The sequence below is a fragment of the Heptranchias perlo genome, chromosome 29, assembly GCF_035084215.1.
Source record: "Heptranchias perlo isolate sHepPer1 chromosome 29, sHepPer1.hap1, whole genome shotgun sequence".
Lineage (NCBI taxonomy): Eukaryota > Metazoa > Chordata > Chondrichthyes > Hexanchiformes > Hexanchidae > Heptranchias > Heptranchias perlo.
The window spans coordinates 29,121,996-29,141,097 of NC_090353.1; the positions used below are offsets into that span (position 1 = coordinate 29,121,996).

General features: G+C 46.0%; 1 protein-coding gene across 7 annotated transcripts in view; it reads right to left on the reverse strand.

The window, feature by feature from the left end:
* Positions 1-845: 845 nt before the first annotated feature.
* Positions 846-19,102, reverse strand: part of LOC137299553 (transducin-like enhancer protein 4) — a 184,924-nt gene continuing 166,667 nt past the window's right edge. For all 7 annotated transcript variants that reach the window (XM_067968377.1, XM_067968375.1, XM_067968374.1 and 4 more), the window contains exons 18-20: positions 14,121-14,271; positions 6,239-6,315; positions 846-2,323 (exon numbers count right to left, since the gene is read on the reverse strand). In XM_067968377.1, the coding sequence (XP_067824478.1) occupies positions 2,216-2,323; positions 6,239-6,315; positions 14,121-14,271 (336 nt within the window). In that variant the 3' untranslated portion in view covers positions 846-2,215. The remainder of the gene's footprint in view (positions 2,324-6,238; positions 6,316-14,120; positions 14,272-19,102) is intronic.

Sequence of the window (19,102 nt, forward strand, 5' to 3'; positions counted from 1 at the left end):
GTGGTGTATTTCTAAGGGCAGTGGCCAGGAATAGGCTCTCTTGGAAAATGTTGTATTTTGACATTAAAATTGGTACACGTTGGTTCATTTTAAACACTTTTTATGTTTCACAATTGATAGATTTTTAATCTTGAACAGTGACATTTGAGTTTTCAACAGCTCCATCATTTCCTGAAAGCACACAGTCACTTCCATGCCCCAACACCCCATGACCTGTTCAGAGGCACTCCAGACCTAGTTCTCAGATACTATGCTCCCTCCAGTGCCCCTGTTCAGAGACGGTCTCTTTCCCCCCAGTCTCTCCTCCAAGTTCAAATATCAAATACTAAAAGGCCACTCTCAGATTCTCAATTCCCACCACCCCCCCTCCCAATCCCAGGATCTACAAAGGTAATTGTCTCCAATCTGGGGGAAGGGAGGAGGGGACTCTGTCACTCACACTGCAACAGTTGTTTCTCCAACTTCCCCTAAGTCAATGCCCATGATGACGACCGTAGGCATATGTATATAAGGAGCAGAACCCATTTCACAGATGATATCTACTCACTTGAATGGGTTATGTGAGTCCACAAACGTACATGTCTGTAAACACACCTAGAATATTATTTGGGTGTATACATCCATTTAGACAACTATATTGTAATGTCCACTTCACAAACTGGCCCTTCCAAAACTGACCAATTGATTCTCAATTTTTAACCTAAGTATCACTATTAAGAGAGTTTGTTTGAATCACTAATAATATAAATAAAATAATGAATGTGAGTTCCTTTTTAAACTTGGTATCTTTCTAGCTATTACTGCAGTCATGGAACACTCAAAAAAAAAAACCAGGTACAGTGATGTGCAGAGCAGTGCATGTTTAATGGGCTTTTTTGTTTTTACTTACTATACAGCAGAATTCTACAGTCACTCACTTACATAGACCTGTACAAAAGATAAGCTTGTTCTTGAAATGCACATTTATGTGCAAAAACTTTTTAAGCTGCAATATATTATAGTACATCACACGCTCAATCTCTCCGTTCACCTTTCCTTAACCTATGTCTTTGCGTCACACACGAGGGAGGGCACTGCTTCGCCGGTCTTCCTCCCCCCGGCTCGGCACAGGCTCGTACTCACTTCTTGTGATCCACAGGGTCCCTCGCTGTGATGATGCATTGATCCCAATTCTCTTGGAACAGCACTTCAGCATCTGTTCCTGTGAAGCACCATTCTACACAAAGTAATGCTCCAGGAAATAAAGAGTGACGTTCACAGAATTCAAATTTTCTACGAAGTGAGAAAGCGGAGGACACAGATCTCACTCGCACTAATTAAATACGGGCGGTTAGCAATGGTGAGTGACATTTGAGTTTGACTCCATTGGGTTCCAAACGGTTCAGTTGATTCTTGGCTGCGCTGGTGTTGAGGGTATCCTCACTGGCGGTGGAATAGGAGGGAAATGACACATTCACGTCAATGGCTGCCTCCTGTTGGTTGAGGTGAAGTACAATTACCATGGAGCAGCCTTTCCTACAACCCTTATTCCATTGCAAGCCAGAGCGACGTCATCGTGAATGGTGACTGGGTGGAGACAAGATGAAAAGTGATCACAGTACGAGTTTTGGAGTTAAATAACAACTTTTATCCCTTTGGTAATGCCTTCTAGCGCAGTGCCCTGCACAGGTGTGTGTAGCACAAGTTTAATGAAACGGAAAAAAGAAACCAATGCTAAAATTAGAAATGCTACTTGGGACAATAACTTTCAACGCTCCACGTAGAGACTATGTTGCTTAAATCACAAAGTAGTTCTACATAGTGCATTTGTCCCTTATACAGTGTTAGATGTGGTCAAACAATATTAAGTACAAGGCTGTCAGCAGGAGCCCTGCTTCCTGAAGGTAAAGACAGTATAAAAGAAAGGACTTCATCGATGAATGATGATTCTGTGGCTACACAATCCATCGCGAAACAATCTTTCTTTCAAAAATATGTACATTTTTCACAATTACAATTCACTATGTTGTATAAACAAGACGAATGACCCAGGTGTGTCTCTTTTTTTTGCCTAAGTATATCTGAAGACTTCGCTCTATAGTATATTGCAGCTTTAACAGTACAAATGCAGTCTGCTTTGGCAGTAGCTGTCGTCCTTAACTTGTCCCGAGTTAAATCCAATGTCCTTTAACAGCTTGGTGTCCCTTTAGGTTTCTTGCTGGCTGAGGATTGCTGCTCAGTAAATCACTTCATAGACTGTAGCCTTCTTATCGCCTGAGCCAGTAACAATGTATTTGTCGTCCACTGAAATGTCACAGCTCAGCACCGAGGATGATTCCTTTGACTTTAAACAAAAAAACACATCAAATATGTTATCAGTAACTCGGTTGTGAAAAACATTATTAGTGTCTGTGCATGTAAACCACATTTCCATTTTTTTGAAGGGTATTTCCACCCCTCAGCCCCCACATTTCTTGCCACCTTCTCCTGAAAGCACCAACTCCAAGTGGGGCAGTGCCCTCCACCTCTGGTGCAGTGCCCTCCACCTCTGGTACTTTGCCCAAGTGCTCGTTCTTGATGTGCGAGTCTGAGCAGTGAGAGTATTCAAAGGCTACGGAAAGATTGGTGGCGGGGAGCCACCGGAGAGCAATCAGGACTAGGCACACTGGCCAATTCTCTTCTGTCTGAAGCAGGGCTACTGAAGCCACTTGCAGTCCTCCCATCCCAACTCAGCAAAGTGATTTTAACCCCACCCACCCAGCTACGATTTTAACCTGCTCTCTTGAGCAGGCAGCAGGGACACCCTGGGTCCTCCTTCCCATATACCGTTTTAACTCAGGCCTGGGCAGGGAAGCCGCTGCAGCTTTCCCCCCCAGGCCAACTCAGGGCAGGAGAGGCCACGAATTGGCTAAATCTTTGAGGGCGGGCGGGAAATTAACTCGCCTGCGCAGTTTCCTGCTGGCAAACCACTAGTCGTTAAAATCATTCGTTTCCATGTTCCATGTTAGATTAGCAAAATTTGGGCTACCATTGCTATTGGGTTATCCAAAATGAGTGATGAGATTGGGGACAGAGATATACTTGAGCTAAGGTGGCCCAATTCCACTGTTGTGAGAATGTCCTGTGGATTGATGAGATGAAGATCTGTGCATGTGATTCTCCACATGGTCAACTCTTGATTTCAATCGTGCTACCTTCCAGTATTGCCAATTGGTCCTTTCAGTTGATGGAGGGCTAGCCCAGTCTCTATCTGCCCTACTGCTCTCCTAATGCTGACAGTCAAGTAAGCCATGAAAGTAGGCCTAGAAACACATGGAGCAGAAGGTCTACTAAGAATAGCGAATAAGGGTGAAGTGGGCCTCTAAACTGTTTTAAGTACCACAGTTCAAAACATCCAATTTAAGAATTAAAGAAACACCACACTTATCCTTCAAAACTATATTCTTTTGGCCAAACCTCAATCCCTCAAACCCAATACTTTCTCTACTAAATTTCTGTCCAGTTATCTCTTCCAGCTGCCAGCATTATCACCTCCATGGGCAGTCTGTTCTACACATTCAACACCCTCTCTATGGTTAAATCAAAACCGTCCGTTCACCTTCCAGCGACTGAGCTCGAGTCCATGTCCCCTTTGCTCTCAGTTTTCCATATTTCCTTTCTAACCACAGATAGTTTCAAACCCAACTGGTCATGGGACTGGTATTGCCCAGTGGGCACTGGTAAATAGCTCTGATTGAACTCTGGAACTTGTACAATTAAAAATAACAGCCGATGGTGCTGACTCATCATTATTATTTTTTTCTCTCCTGCTTCATGATTCTGGCTCTCCTCCAGGCCAATATCCTGTAACATGAAGTGCCAGGTTGACGCCCACAATTCCAATTATTGTGAGTCGTGATCTTGGTATTGTAGCCAAGGAATGCTGACTGCAACAAATCAGTCATTTTTATTTTGTTTTATAGGCACTTGTCAAGAATATAGTTTTGAAGGATAAGTGCTGTATAAAGTGTGGTGTTTCTTTAATTCTTAAATTAGCTGTTTCGAACTGTGGTACTTAAAACAGTTTGCAGGTCCACTTCACCCTTATTCGCTATTCTTAGTAGACCTTCTACTCCATGTGTTTCTAGGCCTATTTTCATGGCTGACTTGACTGTGGGGCTGTTAATGGAGTTGAGACTCAGTTCTGTTCCCTTCTGTTGCTGTTAGCATTAGGACAGCAGTAGGGCAGATAGAGACTGGGCTCGCCCACCATCAACTGAAAAGACCAATTGGCAATACTGGAAGGTAGCACGATTGAAATCAAGAGTTGACCATGTGAAGAATCACATGCACAGATCTTCGTCTCATCAATCCACAGGACAACATGGAGCATTTCTGAGAGCGGCCCTCAAGCAAAGAGCATGGTTAAAACTGTGGCCCTCAATATTTGTGAGTAACTCAAATACAAGGGGCTATAAATTAGGCCGTGTAGCGCCCGTTCTGTAGGCACCACGCGGCCTCCTAAGGATCCAAAATGGCATCCGGAATGCACGTGCACACTTCTAGCGTAACATGCGCCGGACGCCATCGTGGTAAAGACGTTTGTGCACGCGCAGTTAACAAATGCCGGCATCACGTAAAGTAAGGAGACTATGCATTAGATCAGTGCGCAACGCTGATTTAAAGGGACAGATACGATTTTGGAACGCAACACTCCGGCCAACGCACTGTCCTAACCTCGTATAGCTGAACAAGTCGTAAACAGCATGGAGGACCCCTCCCCCCACCAGTGCTATTTAAAGGGATCATGCAGGATTTACAGATTAGTTGCTGGATTATTGCTCCAGGCTGCTGATGCATTTGTACCTGTTTTCGGAGGTCTCCTATACTTGAATACTGGGACGAGGGGACAGAGCCTAAAAATTACAGCCAGGACTTGAAGGAATGAAGTTAGGAAATGCTTCTACATGCAGAGGTTGGTAGAAGTTTGGAATTCTCATCTGCAAAAGGCAGTTGATGCTAGCTCAATTGTTAATTTTAAATCTGAGATTGATAGATTTTTGTTAGCCCCATATCCCTTAATACCTTTGGTTAAGGCGGTTATACGGAGTTAGGTCGTAGCTCAACCATGATCTCATTGAATGACAGAACAGGCTCGAGGGGCTAAATGGCCTACTCTTGATCCTATCTTCCTATGTTCCTATAATAAAGTTTCAACACTCTACAGGGAGTGGGCTGGCTAGCTGACAGGCAACAGCAAGGGCACTGGTGGAGTGGCAGGGGGGGGACAGGAATGCTGTCATCCTGAGAGAGGACAGCAGGTTCATGTTCCATGGAGCCAATACCACTGTTATGCACCACCTTCTCCTGCAAGAAAGTGGGACGTGTGTTGGTGAGTGTCCTGCAGGATGTTTGGGTGATGTGCCTGTCATGGTTGAATAGCTGCCAGTGTGTGTGACCTGTGAGTTGTGGGTGTGCGGTAATATGTGAGGGTGAGATGAAACATCTGATTGGAAGAGTTGAGTACTGATTGAAAGAGTTTGTTGGTAGGTGGGTGATGGGCGGGTGTAGTACATGGAGCAGTGGATGAGGCTAGTGGTGCAGTTGGTAGGAGATGCCATTTGACAGTTGACCTCACTCATCTTGACCACTCGTGTCAAAGCATTGAACTTTGTGGTGCTTTGCACCTGGTATTGAATTCATCCCCTACTGCATCTTGTGCATATATCTGGAGGGTCTCTTGCCCCACTGCGGATATAGGAAGCTCCTTCTTTGGAGTACCGCTTGCACCAAGACCTCTCGTGCATCAGCAGAGAACCTTGGTGTACGCATGCAGGCCTGGTACAAACTCATATCGGCAGATTGGTGGGGTCTGGTGTGCAGATTGGAGGATGAGGGATTTAGTAGTGCGCAACCTTTATTCAATGTTTTAACATAACTCAATTGTTTGTAAACATGGGGACGGGACCTCCGTGTTTTACGTGTACGATGTTTGATCTCCGTGCGGACCCATATCTTATATTTTGCAAATAAGAGGTGCAAGCTGCCTTTAAGTGCTGCTAGCCACTTGCGTGCTATCAGGGCCGCCCCCTCCCCCCCGCCCCGGGCTGGTGAGCAGCCACTCAACATCGCAGCTAGGCCTGGCTGCTCGCAGATATCAGGTAAATGACCACGTGCTGCCTGCATCTCAACGACCAGGCACGGGGTTAATCACACACTGCTACCCCCATGCCCGGATTCGGGAGTTATCGAATTTAACCCCCAAACAATCAATCAGTACCTGGAATATACTGGCTCCATATGGAGTCCTCCATGCATTCAGGAGGTTGTCCTTCCCAGTGCTTACGAACCATTTACCTGAAAAATAAAATCAAACAAATAACTTAAACTGTGATTTTTAAAAGAAATCTTTATTTCATAACGTGTTTCTCTACAATTAAGAACATTGGTACGGTAGCATAGTGGTTTTGTTACTGGACTTGTAATCCGGAGTCATGAGTTCAAATCCCGCCACGGCAGCTGGGGAATTTAAATTCAATTAATTAAGTAAAATCTGGAATTAAAATACTAGTAACAGTAATGGTGGCCATGAAACTACCCGATCGTCGTAAAAACCCATCTAGTTCACTAATGGCCTTTAGGGAAGGAAACCTGCCGTCCTTACCCGGTCTGGCCTATATGTGACTCCAGACCCACAGCAATGTGGTTGATTCTTAATTGCCCTCTGAAATGGCCTAGCAAGCCACTCAGTTGTAAAATCTCGCTAAAAAAAGTCACAATAAGAATAAAACCGGACGGACTACCCGGCATCGGACCACTAGGCAAAGGCAAACCAAGCCCAGTCAACCCTGCAAAGTCCTCCTCACTAACATCTGGGGACTAGTGCCTAAATTGGGAGAGCTGTCCCACAGACTAGTCCAGCAACAGCCTGACATAGCCATACTCACAGAATCATACTTTTTAGCCAATGTCCCAGATTCTTCCATCACCATCCCTGGGTATGTCCTGTCCCACCGGCAGGACAGACCCACCAGAGGTGGCGGTACTGTGATATACAGTCAGGAGGGAGTGGCCCTGGGAGTCCTCAACATTGACTCTGGACCCCATGAAATCTCATGGCATCAGGTCAAACATGGGCAAGGAAACCTCCTGCTGATTACCATCTACCGCCCTCCCTCAGCTGATGAATCAGTCCTCCTCCATGTTGAACACCACTTGGAGGAAGCGCTGAGGGTAGCAAGAGCACAGAATGTACTCTGGGTGGGGGACTTCAATGTCCATCATCAAGAGTGGCTCGGTAGCACCACTATTGACCGAGCTGGCCGAGTCCTAAAGCAAATAACTGCCAGACTGGGCCTGCTGCAGGTGGTGAGCGAACCAACACGAGGGAAAAACTTACTTGACCTCGTCCTCACCAATCTACCTGTCCATGACAGTATTGGTAGGAGTGACCACCGCACAGGCCTCGTGGAGATGAAGTCTCGTCTTCGCACTGAGGACACCATCCAACGTGTTGTGTGGCACTAGTACTGTGCTAAATGGGATAGATTCAGAACAGATCTAGCAGCTCAAAACTGGGCATCCATGAGGTGCTGTGGGCCATTCAGCAGCAGCAGAATTGTATTCCAGCACAATCTGTAACCTCATGGCCCGGCATATTCCTCACTCTACCATTACCAACAAGCCAGAGGATCAACCCTGACTCAATGAGGAGTGTAGAAGAGCATGCCAGAAGCAGCACCAGGCCGACCTAAAAATGAGGTGCCAACCTGGTGAAGCTGCAACTCAGGACTACATATGTGTTAAACAGTGGAAGTAACATGCTATAGACAGAGCTAAGCGATTCCACAACCAACGGATCAGATCAAAGCTCTGCAGTCCTGCCACATCCAGTCGTGAATGGTGGTGGACAATTAAACAACTAACGGGAGGTGGAGGCTCTGTAAACATCCCCATCCTCAACGACGGCGGAGTCTAGCACGTGAGTGCAAAAGACAAGGCTGAAGCGTTTGCAACCATCTTCAGCCAGAAGTGCGGAGTGGATGATCCATCTCGGCCGCCTCCCGATATCCCCATCATCATAGAAGCCAGTCTTCAGCCAATTCGATTCACTCCACGTGATATCAAGAAACGGCTGAGTGCACTGGATACAGCAAAGGCTATGAGCCCTGACAACATCCCGGCTGCAGTGCTGAAGACTTGTGCTCCAGAACTAGCTGCGCCTCGAGCCAAGCTGTTCCAGTACAGCTACAACACTGGCATCTACCCGACAATGTGGAAAATTGCCCAGGTATGTCCTGTCCACAAAAAGCAGGACAAATCCAATCCGGCCAATTACCACCCCATCAGTCTACTCTCAATCATCAGCAAAGTGATGGAAGGTGTCGTCGACAGTGCTATCAAGCAGCACTTACCAATAACCTACTCATCGATGCTCAGTTTGGGTTCCGCCAGGACCACTCAGCTCCAGACCTCATTACAGCCTTGGTCCAAACATGGACAAAAGAGCTGAATTCCAGAGGTGAGGTGAGAGTGACTGTCCTTGACATCAAGGCAGCATTTGACCGAGTGTGGCACCAAGGAGCCCTAGTAAAACTGAAGTCAATGGGAATCAGGGGGAAAACTCTCCAGTGGCTGGAGTCATACCTAGCACAAAGGAAGATGGTGGAGATTGTTGGAGACCAATCATCTCAGCCCCAAGACATTGCTGCAGGAGTTCCTCAAGGCAGTGTCCTAGGCCCAACCATCTTCAGCTGCTTCATCAATGACCTTCCCTCCATCATGAGGTCAGAAATGGGGATGTTCGCTGATGATTCCACAATGTTCAGTTCCATTCGCAACCCCCCAGATAATGAAGCAGTCCGAGCCCGCATGCAGCAAGACCTGGACAACATCCAGGCTTGGGCTGATAAGTGGCAAGTAACATTCGCGCCAGACAAGTGCCAGGCAATGACCATCTCCAACAATTGTAAACAATTTTACAACACCAAGTTATAGTCCAGCAATTTTATTTTAAATTCACAAGCTTTCGGAGATTTTCTCCTTCCTCAGGCAAATGTTTCAAGATCTCCTTGAAGCCTACGCATTTATACATATTGAACAATAATAAATGGTGTTTACAGACTGCCCCTGCAACTGCCCGTTGCCAAGGCAATCACCGTGTTCAGACAGAGAGGTGTTACCTGCAGAACCTCCGAATACACATTCAATAAAAAAACAAACAGGGAAAAAAAAACAGAGAAAAAAAAACAGAGAGAGGCAGAAACATCCGGAAGGCAGAGAGAGCCAGCAAATGACCCATTATATTAAAAACAGATAACATTTGTTCGCTGGTGGGGTAACGTGTAGCGTGACATGAACCCAAGATCCCGGTTGAGGCCGTCCTCATGGGTGCGGAACTTGGCTATCAATTTCTGCTCGACGATTTTGCGTTGTCGTGTGTCTCGAAGGCCGCCTTGGAGTACGCTTACCCGAAGGTCGGTGGATGAATGTCCATGACTGCTGAAGTGTTCCCCGACTGGGAGGGAACCCTCCTGTTTGGCGATTGTTGCGCGGTGTCCGTTCATCCGTTGTCGCAGCGTCTGCATGGTCTCGCCAATGTACCATGCTCTGGGGCATCCTTTCCTGCAACGTATGAGGTAGACAACGTTGGCTGAGTCACAGGAGTATGAACCATGCACCTGGTGGGTGGTGTCATCTCGTGTGATGGTGGTATCTGTGTCGATGATCTGGCATGTCTTGCAGAGGTTACCGTGGCAGGGTTGTGTGGCGTCGTGGACGCTGTTCTCTTGAAAGCTAGGTAGTTTGCTGCGAACGATGGTCTGTTTGAGGTTGGGTGGCTGTTTAAAGGCGAGTAGTGGAGGTGTGGGGATGGCCATAGCGAGGTGTTTGTCCTCATTGATGACATGTTGAAGGCTGCGGAGAACATGGCGTAGTTTCTCCGCTCCGGGGAAGTACTGGACGACAAAGGGTACTCTGTTGGTTGCGTCCCGTGTTAGTCTCCTGAGGAGGTCTATGCGATTTTTTGCTGTGGCCCGTCGGAACTGTCGATCGATGAGTCGAGCGTCATATCCCGTTCTTACTAGGGCGTCTTTCAGCGTCTGTAGGTGTCCATCGCGTTCCTCCTCGTCTGAGCAGACCCTGTGTATTCGCAGGGCCTGTCCATAGGGGATGGCCTCTTTGACGTGGTTAGGGTGGAAGCTGGAAAAGTGGAGCATCGTGAGGTTGTCCGTGGGCTTGCGGTAGAGTGAGGTGCTGAGGTGCCCGTCTTTGATGGAGATTCGTGTGTCCAAGAAAGACCACAAGCCCACGGACAACCTCACGATGCTCCACTTTTCCAGCTTCCACCCTAACCACGTCAAAGAGGCCATCCCCTATGGACAGGCCCTGCGAATACACAGGGTCTGCTCAGACGAGGAGGAACGCGATGGACACCTACAGACGCTGAAAGACGCCCTAGTAAGAACGGGATATGACGCTCGACTCATCGATCGACAGTTCCGACGGGCCACAGCAAAAAATCGCATAGACCTCCTCAGGAGACTAACACGGGACGCAACCAACAGAGTACCCTTTGTCGTCCAGTACTTCCCCGGAGCGGAGAAACTACGCCATGTTCTCCGCAGCCTTCAACATGTCATCAATGAGGACAAACACCTCGCTATGGCCATCCCCACACCTCCACTACTCGCCTTTAAACAGCCACCCAACCTCAAACAGACCATCGTTCGCAGCAAACTACCTAGCTTTCAAGAGAACAGCGTCCACGACGCCACACAACCCTGCCACGGTAACCTCTGCAAGACATGCCAGATCATCGACACAGATACCACCATCACACGAGATGACACCACCCACCAGGTGCATGGTTCATACTCCTGTGACTCAGCCAACGTTGTCTACCTCATACGTTGCAGGAAAGGATGCCCCAGAGCATGGTACATTGGCGAGACCATGCAGACGCTGCGACAACGGATGAACGGACACCGCGCAACAATCGCCAAACAGGAGGGTTCCCTCCCAGTCGGGGAACACTTCAGCAGTCATGGACATTCATCCACCGACCTTCGGGTAAGCGTACTCCAAGGCGGCCTTCGAGACACACGACAACGCAAAATCGTCGAGCAGAAATTGATAGCCAAGTTCCGCACCCATGAGGACGGCCTCAACCGGGATCTTGGGTTCATGTCACGCTACACGTTACCCCACCAGCGAACAAATGTTATCTGTTTTTAATATAATGGGTCATTTGCTGGCTCTCTCTGCCTTCCGGATGTTTCTGCCTCTCTCTGTTTTTTTTTCTCTGTTTTTTTTTCCCTGTTTGTTTTTTTATTGAATGTGTATTCGGAGGTTCTGCAGGTAACACCTCTCTGTCTGAACACGGTGATTGCCTTGGCAACGGGCAGTTGCAGGGGCAGTCTGTAAACACCATTTATTATTGTTCAATATGTATAAATGCGTAGGCTTCAAGGAGATCTTGAAACATTTGCCTGAGGAAGGAGAAAATCTCCGAAAGCTTGTGAATTTAAAATAAAATTGCTGGACTATAACTTGGTGTTGTAAAATTGTTTACAATTGTCAACCCCAGTCCATCACCGGCATCTCCACATCATCTCCAACAAGAGAGAGTCTAACCACCTCCCCATGACATTCAACGGCATTACCATCGCCAAATCCCCCACCATCAACATCCTGGGGGTCACCATTGACCAGAAACTTAACTGGACCAGCCATATAAATACTGTGGCTACAACAGCAGGTCAGAGGCTGGGTATTCTGCGGTGAGTGACTCACCTTCTGACTCCCCAAAGCCTTTCCACCATCTACAAGGCACAAGTCAGGAGTATGATGGAATACTCTCCACTTGCCTGGATGAGTGCAGCTCCAACAACACTCAAGAAGCTCAACACCATCCAGGACAAAACAGCCCACTTGATTGGCACCCCATCCACCACCTTAAACATTCACTCCCTTCACCACCGGCACACAGTGGCTGCAGTGTGTACCATCCACAGGATGCGCTGCAGCAACTCGCCAAGGCTTCTTCGACAGCACCTCCCAAACCCGCGACCTCTACCACCTAGAAGGACAAGAGCAGCAGGTACATGAGAACAACACCACCTGCACGTTCCCCTCCAAGTCACACACCATCCCGACTTGGAAATATATCGCCGTTCTTTTATCGTCGCTGGGTCAAAATCCTGGAACTCCCTTCCTAACAGCACTGTGGGAGAACCTTCACCACACGGACTGCAGTGGTTCAAGAAGGCGGCTCACCACCACCTTCTCAAGGGCAATTAGGGATGGGCAATAAATGCCGGCCTCGCCAGCGACGCCCACATCCCATGAACGAATTAAAAAAAAGTAATAGCCTGCTTACACTGTAATCCTGAGACAGAATACCAGCTACGCCTGTCAGCCTTGGCTCAGTGGTAGCACTCTCACCTCTGAGTCAGAAGGTTCAGGTCCCACCCTGGAGACTTGAGCACAAAATCTTGGCTGACACTCCAGTTCAGTACTGGGAGAGTTCTGCACTGTAGGAGGCGCTGTTTTTTGGATGAGACGTTAAACCGAGGCCCTCTCAGGTGGACGTAAAAGATCCCGTGGTACTATTTCGAAGAACAGCGGGGGAGTTCTCCCCTGTGTCCTGGTAAATATTTATCCCTCAACCAACATCACTAAAAAACAAATGATCTGGTCATTATCGTATTGCTGTTTGTGGGACCTTGCTGTGCGCATATTAGTTGCTGCATTTGAAGTGCTTACTAAAAGTACTTCATCGGGTGTAAAGGGCTATGGGACGCCCTGAGTCCGTGAAAGGTGCTATATAAATGCAAGTCTTTCTCTTTTACTATAGTGTCAGATTGTTGAAATGCAATGATGCATGTAGAGGGGAGAGGTATAAGAACAGAGATTTCAAGACACCAACTTGGTGTCCTCTGGAGACCAACGATGAGATCAGATCAGGCCTGCACTTACACTGCTTCAGCAACACACTCAAGGGCTGCATTAGGATTTAAAGGAACAGGAGGTTTGAGAAGTGTAGCAGGGGATGTACACAAGGGAGCCATTTCCCTGAAATCTGGAGCAAACACTTCATTAAAATTGACTGCTAAAGTCATCTATTTGTGTGAGAGGAGTAGGAAAATTCTCCTGAACCTACTAACGAACCCCCTGTGGCCAAAGAAGCAAGCTTTCACACTGGCAGTGTGCCAGGGTGAGGGATTTTCATTGTCAGTGAAGATGCTTAAAAGGGTCTCAATGCTTCAAACTGTCCACTCATCAAACACGGAGGCCAACGAACGGCCAAAAAACAAGCAGGTTTGGAAAGAACCGTAAACCACGGCGAAGTGCCAACCATTTACAGATTCATTCGAACCGTAAGTGTCTGTCACAGTTTGAACATAATGCCAGTCAATCGAAGCCTTAGTGTGTATCACTGTTTGAACACGTTAGTGTCATTTAAACCCTCAGTGTTAGTCAGTTCGCACACAGTCATTCACACTCTCAGTTTATTAGTTTAAATACACCACAGTTATTCAGACTCTGAGTGTGTCACAGTATGAACACACTACCGGTCACTCTAAGCCTGAGTGTGTCACAGTATGAACAAACTACCGGTCACCCACACCCCGAGTGTGTCACAGCTTGAACAAACTCCCATGCTTTTTTCACCTTACAGAGTTGCCCTGGGAGCAATTGTCCCTGGCTGCCCCAGTGCCAAAATTCCCATCAGCAGTAACAGTGAACTGTCAACAACAGTTGTGTTGGGTACGATAGTTTGAATCTGACCATAAATGTATTTTTAAAATTGCTGGCCTGAATAGGTCTCTCACTTCCCTCCTTACCATCAAGGAAGTTTCTGGCTGAAATGGCAAAGTCTAAAATGTAACTCTGTAGTATCTGGGCATGTTTATGGCTTTTGACTATAGAGAAGAAAGAACTTGCTTGTTCCCCTCTTTCAGACCCATCCCAGAGTGCTTCATCCACACTAATGAATCCGAGGAATGTACATCATTACAATGCTAGCGCAGTGTTATAATGAGGCAAGCTGACAGGTAGAAAGAGGTTCACACCTGTACAACACACCTGTACAAACTATTCAGCATCTCTTGTACAGTTTCATACAATGCCACAACTGAACAACTGGAACTATTTCTTACCGCAATAGGCAAACTTGAGCGACAGCACGCAGCTCTCGTGTAGGTGAAGCTGGTATTTGTCCGGCTTGTTAACGTGTAAAACTTCTACGTTGCTGCTCTCCATCCCGACAGCTAGCCACTCCCCGGTCGGGCAGTACCCCAGGGAGAAAATCTGAAACACAATCAATAGGGTTTCTAGCGGTGGGTCCACTGATTACCATCTCTTTATCCAGCAGTTCCTTTCGAATATCGGTGCACTGTTTCCAAAGGGCATTTACAGCACAAGTTAATAAGTAAAACTGGGGGTCATTTGGACTTTGGGTAATAAGTGTGTGAAACAGGCGGTTTCAGATCAGTCGCCTGTTATACATCGCTCCCGATTTTCATTTCTATTGGAAGTCAATGAAAATGAAAATCAGGAGAGGTATATAATGGGCAGCTGAATCGATATTGTCCATTTTACACCATCAACTAAAGTCAAAATGACCCCCATGGTCAGAAACTGAAAGTTGAAATAAAAATAGGAAATGTTCTAAATACATAGCAGGTCCATCAGGAAGTGTAAACAGATATGACAGGTTAACATTTTGAGTGTAGACCCTTTATTAGAATCATCTCTTTTTCTTTAAATATGCTGAGGTGAATGCTATATAATCCAGTATTTTCTATGTTAAATAGAAATAAGTAATGATTTTTCTTAAGTTTGTCTCTCTCGTGTTGAGGAAATGGTACTGTTTTTCATTTTCACACTTCATTGTGCTCATTTTTTCATGTGCACGGCCCACAGAATAAATTCAAGGGTGGATAGAGCACCAATAACACAGTTTGAGGTGAAATATTCAGTGCGTTGCACAAGAAGTTTACTGGTAAAACATGGAAGTGTATCGGATGAAGTGGGATTTTCCCTATGGCGCATTGCAACCAATGGACCCATTGACCACAATGATTATCCATCCTCTGCAGCTCAATTGGTCAGGTTTACACAAGGAGTGTCGCTGCTCTGTGGCACGGACAAACTGGTACATGAGTTGCCGAGGTTAAACTATGCCAACCTAGAAATTTGCACATTATAAATATTGCGGAGTCAGGCAAGCCTTGGACCACCTGAGAGATTGACGCAAATGTTCCTCTCGTGTTTTAGTCAAAAGATACCAACTCTGACACACAGAAAGCCCTTGTGTAGGCTGCACAACTCCCTGATAAGTTTTGTGCTCCTGCAAATAATCTTGCAGTTTTGCAAATCTGCTTTGGGTCCTCAGGTTATTAACACATCTCCACAGCAGATTTGCGTCAGATGATAAGAGGGTGTTAAACTGTCCCATTGAGCCACACAGGACAAATATCTATTACACAGTGTTATCGTTGAGTTATTCAGCATATTACTTCAATAGAAAAGAACTGCATTTAAGCCAATACTCTTGAATCTCATTTAATTTATCACTTCAAATAGCTTTCATCACTTCCACCACCAATGACAAACTGGTAACAACCAGTACTTCACCCTAATGTCACAGTGTTCACAACACTCTCCAGATACAACACAAGTTTGGAACCAAGAGAGTGAGGAGAGGGGTTAAGAGAAATTTCTTTACCCAGACACTCGTCGTCACAGGGAAGCAGTTGAGTGAGAGACCATTGTATCTTTTAAGGTAAGAGTGGGTAAATGGGGAGTGGCGAGCTGTCGGGATTGAGCGGAAGATACAAGGCAATTGGGAGAAAGCAAGGCCGTGACATTAGTTTTGGATTGCTCACAGGCATAAGTGTCTTAATGGCTTCATTATGTGCTCTAAATGTCTACAGTTCTATGGAATGGTTAAATCTATAATTGTATTACTGGTATTTTAAGAGTTCAAATGGACTAGGTGGTAAAATTTCACACACCCAGCATTACTGGTGAATGTGACACATCGCATGGCTCTATTTAAGAGCGGGGATTTTTTTCTGGTATCCTGGACAACACTCCTCCTTCAACAACACCATCAAACCAGATTAATTGGTCACTTACCTCATTAATAGTTTGAGGGACCTTGCTGTTTGCAAATTGGCTGAAGCGTTTGCTGATGAAACAATGAGCAATGACACTTCAAGAAGTAACTCATTATTTGTGAAGCACTTTAGGAGATCCCAAGGATGTGACAGGCACTATATAAATGCAAGCTCATTCATGAAGTCCTAGTGACAGCACCGATTATGCTAACTGTACTTGTTAATGGAAACCTAATCAGCATTCGTCGTAAAGAGTCACGGGACTTGGCAAGCTACACGCAAGTTCAACTCTGGACTGTTTGCCAATCTAATCATGGATCCATTACAGCTTTGGATAAGAATTGTGCGTTGAAAGCGCAACAGTCTGACCTGTCCCTCTAAGGCTACAGTTTTCAGACTGTGTGGAGAGAGGTAGTGCCATAGAGAGGTGGACTCTCGGAGCACTCTCCGGGAGCTCACGATAGCCCCTGGTGACACAGCCACGATTTCCTCATTGCTATCTGGGAAGGAAGAGAATCAGAGGTCAGACCATTCTAAGCTCCCCTCGCACACCTGCTGGCTGCCAGCCCGACAGCAGCATCAATAAAGGCCCAGGAGCAAGTTATCTACTCGACGATGGGAGGAGCACAAACATGACGAGAAAATAAAAGGCGACAACCTATATTATTAGTCTTCACTGCTAGTCAGGAAAATGACAATGCACGCCCATCAAAGATGAGATTATGATGAGATTATAGGTATCCAGTAATCTCTGATACAGACTACTACCAATATATGCCTTGAAACTGAAAATACTGGAAATATAGAAACATGGAAAATAGGAGCAAGAGTAGGCCATTCAGCCCTTCGGGCCTGCTCCGCCATTCAAAATGATCATGGCTGATCGTCTAACTCAGTACCCTGTTCCCGCTTTTTCCCCATATCCCTTGATCCCTTTAGCATTAAAAAATATATCTATCTCCTTCGTGAATACATCTAATGACTTGGCCTCCACTGCCTTCTGTGGTAGAGAATTCCACAGGTTCACCACCCTCTGAGTGAAGAAATTTCTCCTCATCTCGGTTCTAAATGGCATACCCCGTATCCTGAGACTGTGACCCCTGGTTCTGGACTCCCCAGCCATCGGGAACATCCTCCCTGCATCTAGTCTGTCTAGTCCTGTTAGAATTTTTTTTTTCGATGAGGTCACCTCTCATTCTTCTAAACTCTAGTGAATGTAGGCCTAGACGACCCAATCTCTCCTCATACATCAGTCCTGCCATCCCAGGAATCAGTCTGGTAAACCTTCGTTGCACTCCCTCCATGGCAAGGACATCCTTCCTCAGATAAGGAGACCAAAACTGCACACAATACTCCAGATGTGGTCTCACCAAGGCCCTGTATAACTGCAGTAAGACATCCCTGCTCCTGTACTCAAATCCTCTTGCAATGAAGGCCAACATACCATTCGCCTTCCTAACTGCTTGCTGCACCTGAATGCTCGCTTTCAGCGACTGGTGTACAAGGACACCCAGGTCTCGTTGCACTTCCCCTTTTCCCAATCTATCACCATTCAGATAATAATATGCCTTTCTGTTTTTACAACCAAAGTGGATAACCTCACATTTATCCATGTTATACTGCATCTGCCATGTTCTTGCGCATTCACCCAACTTATCTAAATCACATTGGAGCCTCTTTGCATCCTCCTCACAGCTCACATTCCACCCCAGCTTTGTGTCGGCTGCAAACTTGGAAATGTTACATTTAGTTCCCTCATCCAAATCACTGATATATATTGTGAATAGCTGGGGCCCAAGCACTGATCCCTGTGGTACCCAACTAGTCACTGCCTGCCACCTGGAAAAAGACCCGTTTATTCCTACTCTCTGTTTCCTGTCTGTCAACCAATTCTCAATCCATGCCAGTATATTCCCCCCCAGCATACAGGTGGGATGAGAACCAGATGATACAGATTTAAGGTGATTGGCAAAAGAACCAAAGGTGACATGAGGAAAAACTTTTCTATGCTCTGAAATGCACTACATGAAAGGGATTCAATTGTGGTTTTCAAAAAGGAAATGGATAAATACTTGAAAGGAAAAGATTTGCAGGGCCAGGGGAAAAGAGCGGAGGAATGGGACTAACTGGATTGCTCTTACAAAGAGCCGGAATGGGCTCGATGGGCTGAATGGCCTCCTTCTGTGTCGTAACCATTCTATGATCCTATGTGTGCCAGCATCTTATAAAGAGAAAAGACAGGCTAATGTTTCAGGTACAGACCCTTCATCAGAATTTATTTTATCTGGGTTAACAACTCCCCTACTACAGTAGACAGAGGATTGCCATACAAACCCGTTAAAGGCTCATCCACTGACACCACCGACAGTAATTTCTAGCCTTATACAGTTTTGACGTTTTGAGAATGAGATCCAATTGAGAAGTCCTTGGGGTCGATAGGAACGGGAGCAATGGGAGAAAATGGCCCATTCTACCATCCTCAGGCAGCTGCTCCAATAACTCTCTATAAAGATGTGGAGATGCCGGTGATGGACTGGGGTTGACAATTGTAAACAATTTTACAACACCAAGTTATAGTCCAGCAATTTTATTTTAAATTCACAAGCTTTCGGAGGCTTCCTCCTTCCTCAGGTAAATGTTGAGGAAGGAGGAAGCCTCCGAAAGCTTGTGAATTTAAAATAAAATTGCTGGACTATAACTTGGTGTTGTAAAATTGTTTACAATTCTCTATAAAGAAATTTCACCTAACTTCTCTTAGAATCACACAGCACAGAAGGAGGCCATTTGGCCCATCGTGCCTGTGCCGGTCTCTGAAAGAGCTATCCAATTGGTCCCACTCTCCTGCTCTTTCCCCATATCCCTACAAATTTTTCCTTTTTAAGTTATGTGTCCAATTTCCTTTCGAAAGTTAAAATTGAATCTGTGTCCACCACCCTTTCAGGCATTGCATTCCAGATCATAACTCTTCTCCTCAGGTTTTACATTTTTTTAATTATTAAAGAAAACCTCTTCTAACT